A 15,158-nucleotide genomic window follows, 5' to 3' on the forward strand; every position below is an offset into this window, starting at 1 on the left:
CAAACAGCTGACCCGCTGGAGAAACAAACAGCTGACCCGCTGGAGAAACAAACAGCTGACCCGCTGGAGAAACAAACAGCTGACCCGCTGGAGAAACAAACAGCTGACCCGCTGGAGAAACAAACAGCTGACCCGCTGGAGAAACAAACAGCTGACCCGCTGGAGAAACAAACAGCTGACCCGCTGGAGAAACAAACAGCTGACCCGCTGGAGAAACAAACAGCTGACCCGCTGGAGAAACAAACAGCTGACCCGCTGGAGAAACAAACAGCTGACCTGCTGGAGAAATAAACAGCTGACCCGCTGGAGAAACAAACAGCTGACCCGCTGGAGAAACAAACAGCTGACCCGCTGGAGAAAGAAACAGCTGACCCGCTGGAGAAACAAACAGCTGACCCGCTGGAGAAATAAATAGCTGACCCGCTGGAGAAACAAACAGCTGACCCACTGGAGAAACAAACAGCTGACCCACTGGAGAAACAAACAGCTGACCCGCTGGAGAAATAAACAGCTGACCTGCTGGAGAAACAAACAGCTGACCTGCTGGAGAAACAAACAGCTGACCTGCTGGAGAAACAAACAGCTGACCTGCTGGAGAAACAAACAGCTGACCCGATGGAGAAACAAACAGCTGACCTGCTGGAGAAACAAACAGCTGACCCGCTGGAGAAATAAATAGCTGACCCGCTCACCGCTAACATAGAGTTAGGACTAGGCTATAGGCCTATCAGGCTACATTTCTTGTTGGCCTTTTATAAACACATTTCATGCAATTTTACTACACTTTATATGAATGGAGACATTAGCAGAATCTGTTTTAATACTATAAAAATTACAGGGTAGCCTACTCTGCTGACACGGACAAACAGACCAATAAAAACTATGCTGTATTATCCATATTAAAATCGGGCCTACAAAAAGGGGAGACACAAATAACGTATGACCGTCCATCTGACCTGGAGGAGGAAATGATTGTCCAAAAATAAACACAAGTGGTACAGACCAAAGGATAAGGACAGTCAATATGTACACTCACCGGGGATATGGCCCATGTCCTCCGCTGGTGCCAATAAGGTAGGCCAATAAGGTAGGCCAATAAGGTAGGCTAATAAGGTAGGCTAATAAGGTAGGCTAATAAGGTAGGCTAATAAGGTAGGCTAATAAGGTAGGCCAATAAGATAGGCAATAAGGTAGGCCAATAAGATAGGCAATAAGGTAGGCTAATAAGATAGGCAATAAGGTAGGCCAATAAGATAGGCAATAAGGTAGGCTAATAAGATAGGCAATAAGGTAGGCCAATAAGATAGGCAATACGGTAGGCTAATAAGGTAGGCCAATAAGATAGGCTAATAAGGTAGGCCAATAAAGTAGGCCAATAAAATAGGCAAATAAGGTAGGCCAATAAGGTAGGCTAATAAGATAGGCCAATAATTTAGGCTAATTGGACAGATTGGAGTTTTTTTTAAATTTATTGTCATCTCTTTACAGCAATAGCCATTTGCTTTCCAAACTGTTTTTTCCACGATTGTATTTTTAAATATTGTGATATGCCTGGCTGGGGTCTCTTCTTTTCACTGACAGTCGCAACTCAACTATCATCTATTTGGCATTTGGCTGCCGAAGTAGCGGGACGTTCTGTAGCCTGTGTGACTTAAAACAATCCACAGCTTCAACAAATTCAATAAATTATCCTCTGTAGACACATCTTTCTTTCTGATGTAAGAGCCTATTTTGAATTATTTTATTTATGTATGTATAGACAGGAGTAAGCTAATTAGGCCACATAATGTTGGTAATTTAATTAAATTTACTTTAGGGAAAGCGTAGCTTCCCCTAGCCTTATGGACGCGTAGCCTAGGCCTTTTCATGTGGTATAAAATCAACTAGTCAATGATGTTTTCATCTGATTGTCAAACAATCACTTAACTAAGGCGCTCCGCAAATCATTTCAGAATCCTAACCCCAACAGTCCACTGTGCACCTGCAAATTGATGACTGGAAAGAGACGTCTGTTGTAAAACACCTAGATGTGTCGTAATGACATTCTGCCATTATCATTAGATCTACACTTTCTAGCCTGAATCGATGCATCCACTGTTTTCCCACAAACGCCACGGTCTCATCTCCACCTTGATAAAATATAAGTGTTTTGTTCGAAACTACAACGCATTTTGGAGCGTATATTCCGGTCAATTTTCTAATGTTTTCATGCGGCTGACATAAATAATGGTGTATTAGCCTATAGTTTTTTGGGGTCATTGATTTTGATAGGCTCACGTTATACTGGTACGGCGTACCCCCACAATTTATTTTGCTGGGAAGCCGTACCCGAATATACCACCTTACTTTCACCCCTGGTTCTGCCTGATATAGTGTTTTGCTTTAACCTGTATGTGCAGTGCCTCAGAAGTGCTTGTGATGTCATCACCACCAAATCAGTGGTGGAGTGAGTGATTAATGTGTGTCAGCCTCCGCTTAGCACTTCCTCTAAGGCTCTGGCCCCATGTCTACTCTAGTGTACTACTTAATCTGCAATCTATTGGCATGCATTCTAAGTCACCTGCAATCTGTTGGCATGCATTCTAAGTCATCTGCAATCTGTTGGCATGCATTCTAAGTCATCTGCAATCTGTTGACATGCATTCTAAGTCATCTGCAATCTGTTGACATGCATTCTAAGTCATCTGCAATCTGTTGACATGCATTCTAAGTCATCTGCAATCTGTTGGCATACATTCTAAGTCATCTGCAATCTGTTGGCATGCATTCTAAGTCATCTGCAATCTGTTGACATGCATTCTAAGTCATCTGCAATCTGTTGGCATACATTCTAAGTCATCTGCAATCTGTTGGCATGCATTCTAAGTCACCTGCAATCTGTTGGCATACATTCTAAGTCACCTGCAATCTGTTGGCATGCATTCTAAGTCATCTGCAATCTGTTGGCATGTATTCTAAGTCATCTGCAATCTGTTGGCATGCATTCTAAGTCACCTGCAATCTGTTGGCATGCATTCTAAGTCATCTGCAATCTGTTGGCATGCATTCTAAGTCATCTGCAATCTGTTGGCATGCATTCTAAGTCATCTGCAATCTGTTGACATGCATTCTAAGTCATCTGCAATCTGTTGACATGCATTCTAAGTCATCTGCAATCTGTTGACATGCATTCTAAGTCATCTGCAATCTGTTGGCATACATTCTAAGTCATCTGCAATCTGTTGGCATGCATTCTAAGTCATCTGCAATCTGTTGACATGCATTCTAAGTCATCTGCAATCTGTTGGCATACATTCTAAGTCATCTGCAATCTGTTGGCATGCATTCTAAGTCACCTGCAATCTGTTGGCATACATTCTAAGTCACCTGCAATCTGTTGGCATGCATTCTAAGTCATCTGCAATCTGTTGGCATGTATTCTAAGTCATCTGCAATCTGTTGGCATGCATTCTAAGTCACCTGCAATCTGTTGGCATGCATTCTAAGTCATCTGCAATCTGTTGGCATGCATTCTAAGTCATCTACAATCTGTTGACATGCATTCTAAGTCATCTGCAATCTGTTGACATGCATTCTAAGTCATCTGCAATCTGTTGACATGCATTCTAAGTCACCTGCAATCTGTTGGCATGCATTCTAAGTCATCTGCAATCTGTTGACATGCATTCTAAGTCACCTGCAATCTGTTGGCATACATTCTAAGTCACCTGCAATCTGTTGGCATGCATTCTAAGTCACCTACAATCTGTTGGCATGCATTCTAAGTCATCTGCAATCTGTTGACATGCATTCTAAGTCACCTGCAATCTGTTGGCATGCATTCTAAGTCATCTGCAATCTGTTGACATGCATTCTAAGTCATCTGCAATCTGTTGGCATGCATTCTAAGTCATCTGCAATCTGTTGACATGCATTCTAAGTCATCTGCAATCTGTTGACATGCATTCTAAGTCACCTGCAATCTGTTGGCATACATTCTAAGTCACCTGCAATCTGTTGGCATGCATTCTAAGTCATCTGCAATCTGTTGACATGCATTCTAAGTCATCTGCAATCTGTTGGCATGCATTCTAAGTCATCTGCAATCTGTTGGCATGCATTCTAAGTCATCTGCAATCTGTTGGCATGCATTCTAAGTCATCTGCAATCTGTTGACATGCATTCTAAGTCACCTGCAATCTGTTGGCATGCATTCTAAGTCACCTACAATCTGTTGGCATGCATTCTAAGTCATCTGCAATCTGTTGACATGCATTCTAAGTCACCTGCAATCTGTTGGCATGCATTCTAAGTCATCTGCAATCTGTTGACATGCATTCTAAGTCATCTGCAATCTGTTGGCATGCATTCTAAGTCATCTGCAATCTGTTGACATGCATTCTAAGTCATCTGCAATCTGTTGACATGCATTCTAAGTCACCTGCAATCTGTTGGCATACATTCTAAGTCACCTGCAATCTGTTGGCATGCATTCTAAGTCATCTGCAATCTGTTGACATGCATTCTAAGTCATCTGCAATCTGTTGGCATGCATTCTAAGTCATCTGCAATCTGTTGGCATGCATTCTAAGTCATCTGCAATCTGTTGACATGCATTCTAAGTCACCTGCAATCTGTTGGCATACATTCTAAGTCACCTGCAATCTGTTGGCATGCATTCTAAGTCACCTGCAATCTGTTGGCATGCATTCTAAGTCATCTGCAATCTGTTGACATGCATTCTAAGTCACCTGCAATCTGTTGGCATGCATTCTAAGTCATCTGCAATCTGTTGACATGCATTCTAAGTCACCTGCAATCTGTTGGCATGCATTCTAAGTCATCTGCAATTTGTTGACATGCATTCTAAGTCATCTGCAATCTGTTGACATGCATTCTAAATCATCTGCAATCTGTTGGCATACATTCTAAGTCATCTGCAATCTGTTGACATGCATTCTAAATCATCTGCAATCTGTTGGCATACATTCTAAGTCATCTGCAATCTGTTGACATGCATTCTAAATCATCTGCAATCTGTTGGCATGCATTCTAAGTCATCTGCAATCTGTTGACATGCATTCTAAGTCACCTGCAATCTGTTGGCATACATTCTAAGTCACCTGCAATCTGTTGGCATGCATTCTAAGTCACCTGCAATCTGTTGGCATGCATTCTAAGTCATCTGCAATCTGTTGACATGCATTCTAAGTCACCTGCAATCTGTTGGCATGCATTCTAAGTCATCTGCAATCTGTTGACATGCATTCTAAGTCACCTGCAATCTGTTGGCATGCATTCTAAGTCATCTGCAATCTGTTGACATGCATTCTAAGTCACCTGCAATCTGTTGACATGCATTCTAAGTCATCTGCAATCTGTTGACATGCATTCTAAATCATCTGCAATCTGTTGGCATACATTCTAAGTAGTGGTATTTGAGTAGTACAGTATTTGAGTAGTAAGTAGTATGTTAAATATATGTGAGTAGTATGTTAATAGTTTTATTTAGTAGTATGTAAATATTATGTTAGTTAGTAGTATGGGAGTAGTATGCTAATAGTATGTGAGCAGTAAGTGACAGCCTACCACGCTGCGCCTTGGTCCTCTCTTCCTTCTAATAACGAGAGCCGTTACACATAGACTATAGATTTACCAGAGCATGGCTAATATTTCCACCACAGGCGGACGGTGGCACCTTAATTGGCACCTTAATCAGCTCAAAATAATGTCTGGAACGGAGTAAATGGAATGGTATGGAACACATCAAACACCTGGTTTCCATGTGTTTGATACCATTCCACTGACTCCATTCCGGTCATTATTATGAGCCGTCCTCCCCTCAGCAGCCTGCTGTGGTTCCCACCTATACTTCCCCATCCTGCTTCTCCCTGCCTGGACCTGTGACTGCCAGTTAGCACTCTTCAGCTGTCACACATGATGCCTGTGATTCAGTCAGTGTTACATAACATGTTGTTGAATTATATAACCCTCATGTCATAGATTCACTTTAGTCATCCCACACATTTTGTTCTGTATTCATCATTGTGTTCCCTTTTCCTCCATTCATGCCTCAATTTACTTTCTCTTGTCAGTACCAACAACTTTCAACTAATATTACGACAGATGCTATGTTAGCTGCTACATGGATGCTAATGGTAGTGATGAGCTAATTGTAGTGATGAGCTAATTGTAGTGATGAGCTAATGGTAGTGATGAGCTAATGGTAGTGATGAGCTAATGGTAGTGATGAGCTAATGGTAGTGATGAGCTAATGGTAGTGATGAGCTAATGGTAGTGATGAGCTAATGGTAGTGATGAGCTAATGGTAGTGATGAGCTAATGGTAGTGATGAGCTAATTGTAGTGATGAGCTAATGGTAGTGATGAGCTAATGGTAACGATGAGCTAATGGTAACGATGAGCTAATGGTAACGATGAGCTAATGGTAACGATGAGCTAATGGTAACGATGAGCTAATGGTAGTGATGAGCTAATGGTAACGATGAGCTAATGGTAGTGATGAGCTAATGGTAGTGATGAGCTAATGGTAATGATGAGCTAATGGTAAGTCTCGGGAGGACACTCTAACCACAAGGTCACTGAGTATAAAATACTAATAATAATATTATTGTAGAACCAGGAGGAGCTATTGAACTTATTGCTTCATTATCCTCCAACATGTTTCAGTCCTGCCGTCTTTAATCAAACTGACAGGACAGCCACAGCATGGCTTCTTGTAATAACCTGCATCAATGCACTTATCCGCTAACTTGGGGTGCGTTCGAAATTCAATCTGGAGTGCCACAGTGCATTCAGAGTGCCCTCGGGGCATTTGTAAAATTCAGAGCGTTTTGCTCTCGGAGCGTTCAGAGCGCAAACTGGACGCTCTGGCCCGAGGAGTAGGGTTGATCCGAGCGTTCTGACCTCACAACGGCAGTCAAACACCCAAGCTAACTGGCTAATGTTAGCTAGCTTGCTAGCTACTTCCAGACACAAATGAGAGAACAGCTCACTCTGACCATTTTACTCCCCCTAGCAGAGCTGGTTAGGCTGTTTACATGTTATCCAGAACGTTGGTGACTGCTACTGGGCTGCTGGCAACAATTTAATTTAGCTTTATTTGCCGACGTTTACTGTCATATTCAATGGGTGCTGAGCGTTAGTAAATTAATCAGTTATTCTGCTCTCTGGCACACTCAGACGAGAGTGCTCTGAAATTAGAGTAGATAGCCAGAGCGAATTTACGAACGCACCCATATTTATACAAGATTTATATAAGCCATTGGAATGCATTGATGTTAGCCATTGAAACATACAAAATAGTGAAGAGTCGTTATTTTTTTCCCTTTTTTTTCATACCTCTTAGCCTTGTTTTTCCTGTCTGTACTGTCTCCCTCTTGTCTCTGTACCTCTCTTTGTCTCTCTTTGTCTCTCTTTGTCTCTCTTTGTCTCTCTTTGTCTCTCTTTGTCTCTGTTCTCCGTCTTGTCTTCTTTCTCGCTCCCACTCTCTCTCTCTCTCTCCTCTCGCTGTTCTCTCTCTCGTCTCAGGTGTTCAGTGTCACAGCTATGACTGCTCTTCCACCAGGTTGTGTGTTTATTTGTCTGTAGGGTTTCATGTACTGCTCTCGTCTCCTCTCATACTTTAGTGTTTCATGTACTGCACTCCTCTCCTCTCATACTGTAGGGTTTCATGTACTGCTCTCCTCTCCTCTCATACTGTAGGGTTTCATGTACTGCTCGCCTCTCCTCTCATACTGTAGGGTTTCATGTACTGCTCTCCTCTCCTCTCATACTGTAGGGTTTCATGTACTGCTCTCCTCTCATACTGCAGGGTTTCATGTACTGCTCGCCTCTCCTCTCATACTGTAGGGTTTCATGTACTGCTCTCCTCTCCTCTCATACTATAGGGTTTCATGTACTGCTCTCCTCTCATACTGCAGGGTTTAATGTACTGCTCTTCTCTCCTCTCATACTGTAGGGTTTCATGTACTGCTCTTCTCTCCTCTGATACTGTAGGGGTTCATGTACTGCTCTCCTCTCATACTGTAGGGTTTAATGTACTGCTCTTCTCTCCTCTCATACTGTAGGGTTACATGTACTGTTCTCCTCTCCTCTCATACTGTAGGGTTTCATGTACTGCTCTCCTCTCTTCTCATACTGTAGGGTTTAATGTACTGCTCTTCTCTCCTCTCATACTGTAGGGTTTCATGTACTGTTCTCCTCTCCTCTCATACTGTAGGGTTGCATGTACTGCTCTCCTCTCATACTGTAGGGTTTAATGTACTGCTCTTCTCTCCTCTCATACTGTAGGGTTTAATGTACTGCTCTTCTCTCCTCTCATACTGTAGGGTTTCATGTACTGTTCTCCTCTCCTCTCATACTGTAGGGTTTCATGTACTGTTCTCCTCTCATACTGTAGGGGTTCATGTACTGCTCTCCTCTCATACTGTAGGGTTTCATGTACTGCTCTCCTCTCCTCTCATACTGTAGGGTTTCATGTACTGTTCTCCTCTCATACTGTAGGGTTTCATGTACTGCTCTCCTCTCCTCTCATATTGTAGGGTTTCATGTACTGCTCTCCTCTCATACTGTAGGGTTTAATGTACTGCTCTTCTCTCCTCTCATACTGTAGGGTTTCATGTACTGCTCTCCTCTCCTCTCATACTGTAGGGTTTCATGTACTGCTCTCCTCTCATACTGTAGGGTTTCATGTACTGCTCTTCTCTCCTCTCATACTGTAGGGTTTCATGTACTGCTCTTCTCTCCTCTCATACTGTAGGGGTTCATGTACTGCTCTCCTCTCCTCTCATATTGTAGGGTTTCATGTACTGCTCTTCTCTCCTCTCATACTGTACGGTTTCATGTACTGCTCTTCTCTCCTCTCATACTGTAGGGTTTCATGTACTGCTCTCCTCTCCTCTCATACTGTAGGGTTTCATGTACTGCTCTCCTCTCATACTGTAGGGTTTCATGTACTGCTCTTCTCTCCTCTCATACTGTAGGGTTTCATGTACTGCTCTCCTCTCATACTGTAGGGTTTCATGTACTGCTCTTCTCTCCTCTCATACTGTAAGGTTTCATGTACTGCTCTTCTCTCCTCTCATACTGTAGGGGTTCATGTACTGCTCTCCTCTCCTCTCATATTGTAGGGTTTCATGTACTGCTCTTCTCTCCTCTCATACTGTAGGGTTTCATGTACTGCTCTTCTCTCCTCTCATACTGTAGGGTTTCATGTACTGCTCTTCTCTCCTCTCATACTGTAGGGTTTCATGTACTGCTCTTCTCTCCTCTCATACTGTAGGGTTTCATGTACTGCTCTCCTCTCCTCTCATACTGTAGGGTTTCATGTACTGCTCTCCTCTCATACTGTAGGGTTTCATGTACTGCTCTTCTCTCCTCTCATACTGTAGTGTTTCATGTACTGCTCTCCTGTCGTACATACTGTAGTATACACAACTCCCCCCCCTCCCCTCCCCTCCCCTCTTCGCTCTGTCTCACCAGAATAAAACAAGTTGCTCATGTTGTTTTGCTGTAACATCAGCTGTTGTTGAATGCCTGTTGCTTTGCTGTAACATCAGCTGTTGTTGAATGCCTGTTGTTGAATGCCAGTTGTTGAATGCCTGTTGTTGAGCTGTGGGGGCCAATGACAGCTTCATGTACTGCTACATGGAAAATATAACACGTATTCTGATTCTTCATTGTGGTGCCACAGATACTCACACAACACCTTATTTTTGTTATGGTATTGTTTGTATATGGTTGTATTTTAAATGTGTGTGACTGTCCTTGTGTATCAGTGTTTTTTGTTACTTGTCATGTTTTGTGTTTATTGTGGACCCCAGGAAGAGTAGCTGCTGCTTCTGCTAAATCTAATGGGGCTCCTAATAAACACACACTAAACAATACACCAGCCAGCCTCATAGTGACGGCATCATGATATACTGTTCATCTAGCATGTAACATCTAACACGTGTACTTTCCTGTGGTCGTTGATACAGATACACCAGCCAGCCTCACAGTGACGCCATCATGCTATACTGTTCATCTAACATGTAACATCTAACACGTGTACTTTCCTGTGGTCGTTGATACAGATACACCAGCCAGCCTCACAGTGACGCCATCATGCTCGACCACGAGGACAGTTTCTGGTGTCAGGCACTGGAAGACCTGGAGACCTGTGGACAGTCTGAGCTCCTCAGAGAGATAGAGGTATACTACCATAGCTTACCTGGTTAAATAATGGCAAGTAGTCCTTTACACTCACAGCCCCTGTCATCCCGTATACAGGTTGAAAATTTGGCCTCCCGAGTGGTGGTCTAAGGCACTGCATCGCAGTGTTGATGCGTTGCTACAGCCTGGGGTTCGATCCCAGGCTGTGTCAAAGCCGGCCGTGACATCGAGTCCCATAGGGCGGCGCACAGTTGGCCCAGCGTCGTCCGCATATCAGTTAGCATAGAATCTATTGTTACTTTATATATCAGTTAGCATAGCATCTATTGTTACTTTATATATCAGTTAGCATAGCATCTATTGTTACTTTATATATCAGTTACCATAGCATCTATTGTTGCTTTATATATCAGTTAGCATAACATATATTGTTGCTTTATATATCAGTTACCATAGCATATATTGTTGCTTTATATATCAGTTAGCATAGCATCTATTGTTGCTTTATATATCAGTTAGCATAGCATCTATTGTTGCTTTATATATCAGTTAGCATAGCATCTATTGTTACTTTATATATCAGTTAGCATAGCATCTATTGTTGCTTTATATATCAGTTAGCATAGCATCTATTGTTACTTTATATATCAGTTAGCATAGCATCTATTGTTACTTTATATGTCAATTAGCATAGCAGCTATTGTTGTTTTATATATGTTAGCATAGCATCTATTGTTACTTTATATATCAGTTAGCATAGCATCTATTGTTGCTTTATATATCAGTTAGCATAGCATCTATTGTTGCTTTATATATCAGTTAGCATAGCATCTATTGTTACTTTATATGTCAGTTAGCATAGCATATATTGTTGTTTTATATATCAGTTAGCATAGCATATATTGTTACTTTATATATCAGTTAGCATAGCATCTATTGTTGCTTTATATATCAGTTAGCATAGCATATATTGTTGCTTTATATATCAGTTAGCATAGCATCTATTGTTACTTTATATATCAGTTAGCATAGCATCTATTGTTGCTTTATATATCAGTTAGCATAACATCTATTGTTGCTTTATATATCAGTTACCATAGCATCTATTGTTGCTTTATATATCAGTTAGCATAGCATCTATTGTTGCTTTATATATCAGTTAGCATAGCATCTATTGTTACTAAATGTTTATTTACAGTGAAATCTGAAAGTATTCAGACCCCTTCCCTTTTTTCAACATTTGTTACGTTACAGCATTCTAAAAGGTTTTAAAGACATTTTTGCATATTTATTAAAAATAAAAAAACATATACCTTATTCAGACCCATTGATATGAGACTTGAAATTGAGCTCAGGTGCATCCTGTTTCCATTGATCATACTTGAGATGTTTCTACGACTTGGTTGGAGTCCACCTGTGGTGAATACAATTGATTGGACATGATTTGGAAAGGCATGTCTATCTAAGCTCCCACAGTTGACAGTGCATGTCAGAACAAAAACCCAACCATGAGGTTGACGGAATTGTCCTTAGAGCTCCGTGACAGGATTGTGTTGAGGCACAGATCTGGGGAAGAGTACCAAAAATGTTCTGCAGCATTGAAGGTCCCTCAAGTCCCTCCATCATTCTTAAATGGAAGAAGTTTGGAATCACCAAGACTCTTCCTAGAGTTGTCCGCCCGGCCAAAATGAGCAATCGGGGGAGAAGGGCCTTGGTCAGGGTGTTGACCAAGAACCAGATGGTCACTCTGACAGAGCTCCAGAGTTCCTCTGTGGAGATGGAAGAACCTTCCAGAAGGACAACCATCTCTGCAGCACTCCACCAATCAGGCCTTTATGGTAGTGGCCAGACAGAAGCCAAAAACAGTTTTTGCTTTGTCATTATGGGGGTATTGTGATGTCGTTATGGGGGTATTGTGATGTCATTATGGGGGTATTGTGATGTCATTATGGGGGTATTGTGTGTAGATTGATGACGGGAAAAATTTATTTAATTCATTTTAGAATAAGGCTATAACGTAGCAAAATGTTTAAAAAGTCAAGGGGGCTGAATACTTCCCTAATGCACTGTATGTAATCCAGGGCTCATCTGTAAAATAGACCTTGGTCTCAGTATGACTCCCTGATAAAATAAAGGTTCAATAAATAAAAAACGACTCTCTACTATTTCCTCTACTCTTTACTATACTCTACTCTTTACTATACTCTACACTTTAATATACTCTACACTTTACTCTACTCTACTCTTTACTCTACTCTTTACTTTACTCTACTCTTTACTATACTCTACACTTTACTATACTCTACTCTACTCTTTACTCTACTATTTACTTTACTCTACTCTTTACTATACTCTACACTTTACTATACTCTACTCTACTCTTTACTATACTCTACACTTTACTATACTCTACTCTACTCTTTACTCTACTATTTACTTTACTCTACTCTTTACTCTACTCTACACTTTACTCTACTCTACTCTTTACTCTACTCTTTACTCTACTCTTTACTTTACTCTACTCTTTACTCAACTATACTCTTTACATGACTCTACTTTGTACTCTACTTTACTCTCTACTCTACTTTACTCTTTACTTTACTCTTTACTATACTCTACCCTTTACTCTACTCTACTCTTTACTCAACTATACTCTTTACATGACTCTACTTTGTACTCTACGTTACCCTCTACTCTACTATACTCTACACTTTACTCTACTCTTTAATCTACTCTTTACTCTACTCTACTCTTTACTATACTCTACTATATCTTTATTTCATTCTACTCTTTACTCAACTATACTCTTTACATGACTCTACTCTGCACCATACTCCACTCTTTACTCTACTCTACTATACTCCACTCTTTACTATACTCTACTCTGCTATACTCTACTCCACTATACCCTATTCATTACTATACTCCACTCGTTACTATACTCTGTGCTTTACTATACTTGGCTATACTCTACTCCACTATACTCTACCATTTACTATACTCCACACTTTACTCTACTCTTTACATTACTATACCCTCTGCTATACTCTACTCTTTACTACACTCCACTCTTTACTATACTCCACATTTGACTATACTCTGCTATTCCCCACTCTTTGCTATACTCTACACTTTACTCTACTCTTTACTATACTATACCCTCTACTGTACTCTACTCTTTACTATACTCTACTCCGCTATACTCTACTCTTTACTATACTCTACTCCTTACTATACTCTACTCCTTGCTATACTCTACAATTTACTCTACTCTCTACTCTACTCTTTACTATACTCTCTACTCTTTAATCTACTCTTTACTATACTCTACTCCTTGCTATACTCTACACTTGCTATACCCCACTATAATCTACTCTACTATACTCTACTCTTTACTATACTCTACTCCTTACTTTACTTTACTCTACTCTTTACTCAACTATACTATACTCTTTACTATACTCTACTCTTTACTATACTCTACTCTTGACTATACTTTACTCTTTACTATACTCTACACTTTAATACACTTTACTCTATGCTCTACTCTTTACTATACTCTACTCTTTAATATACTCTACGCTCTACTATACTCTACTCTTTACTCTTTACTCTACTCTACTCTTTACTATACTCTCTACACGTGTGATAATGCCAGAGAAGCCGGTGTTTGGAGGATATATTGGCACGGGTGTTGTTAGGCCTGAGGCAAAGTTGACATATTGATTGACATATTTTAATTTATATACTTATATATTTTATATATATATATTAATCTACTCTACTCTATACTCTACTCTCTCTGTAGGCATCTATTATGACGGGCAGTGCCATCAGTATTGGGGTGGATGGTAACAAGTCCCATGGCCTCCCCCACCCTGGAGACCCCGTCTGCCAGCCCCGCATCAGCCCTCTGCGGAGGAGCACCCTCCTGCACCACGATGCCAAGACCCACCTGCACCAGGAGGCCCACCTCCACCAGGGGGCCCACATGCACCCGGAAGCCCATATGCACCCGGAGGCCCAACTCCTGCATCACGAGGCCAGAACCCAGCTGCATCACGAGGCCAGGGCAAAGAACACACTCCGGGTGTCTGAGAAGACCTGGGAGTCTCGCAGGATCAAGGAAGAGATGCAGGAGATCCTCTCCCCTACCCCTCTGGAGCTACACAAGGTGACTGCCATACACACCAGTGAGAGCTATCCTCCTGTAGGTTTTCACTCCAACCCTGTTCCTGGAGAGCTAACCTCCTGTAGGTTTTCACTCCAACCCTGTTCCTGGAGAGTTACCGTCCTGTAGGTTTTCACTCCAACCCTGTTCCTGGAGAGCTAACCTCCTGTAGGTTTTCACTCCGACCCTGTTCCTGGAGAGCTAACCTCCTGTAGGTTTTCACTCCGACCCTGTTCCTGGAGAGCTATCCTCCTGTAGGTTTTCACTCCAACCCTGTTCCTGGAGAGCTATCCTCCTGTAGGTTTTCACTCCGACCCTGTTCCTGGAGAGCTATCCTCCTGTAGGTTTTCACTCCAACCCTGTTCCTGGAGAGCTAACCTCCTGTAGGTTTTCACTCCAACCCTGTTCCTGGAGAGCTACCGTCATGTCCTGTAGGTTTTAACAAAAAAAGTTTTGGAGTGAAAACCTACAGGACGTTGACCTTCTAGGAACAGGGTCGGAGTGAAAACCTACAGGACGTTGACTTTCTAGGAACAGGGTCGGAGTGAAAACCTACAGGACGTTGACTTTCTAGGAACAGGGTCGGAGTGAAAACCTACAGGACGTTGACTTTCTAGGAACAGGGTCGGAGTGAAAACCTACAGGACGTTGACTTTCTAGGAACAGGGTCGGAGTGAAAACCTACAGGACGTTGACTTTCTAGGAACAGGGTCGGAGAGCATGGCACCACTGGAACCTGACCCCGTGTTCTGTTGAGGTCTAGACAGTGTAACACACCACAGTAATCAATAATAGATCAATACATGCATTATTGAGCAACAACACTCTTATTG

At 41.7% G+C, this 15,158-nt stretch overlaps 1 protein-coding gene across 1 annotated transcript in view; it reads left to right on the plus strand.

The window, feature by feature from the left end:
- Positions 1-15,158, plus strand: part of LOC139553387 (glutamate receptor-interacting protein 2-like) — a 256,634-nt gene that overhangs the window by 213,471 nt on the left and 28,005 nt on the right. Inside the window, exons 21-22 of the mRNA XM_071365667.1 lie at positions 10,076-10,193; positions 13,963-14,328. Of these exons, the coding sequence (XP_071221768.1) occupies positions 10,076-10,193; positions 13,963-14,328 (484 nt within the window). The remainder of the gene's footprint in view (positions 1-10,075; positions 10,194-13,962; positions 14,329-15,158) is intronic.

This window comes from Salvelinus alpinus, chromosome 2 (assembly GCF_045679555.1).
Source record: "Salvelinus alpinus chromosome 2, SLU_Salpinus.1, whole genome shotgun sequence".
Classification (NCBI taxonomy): Eukaryota; Metazoa; Chordata; class Actinopteri; order Salmoniformes; family Salmonidae; genus Salvelinus; species Salvelinus alpinus.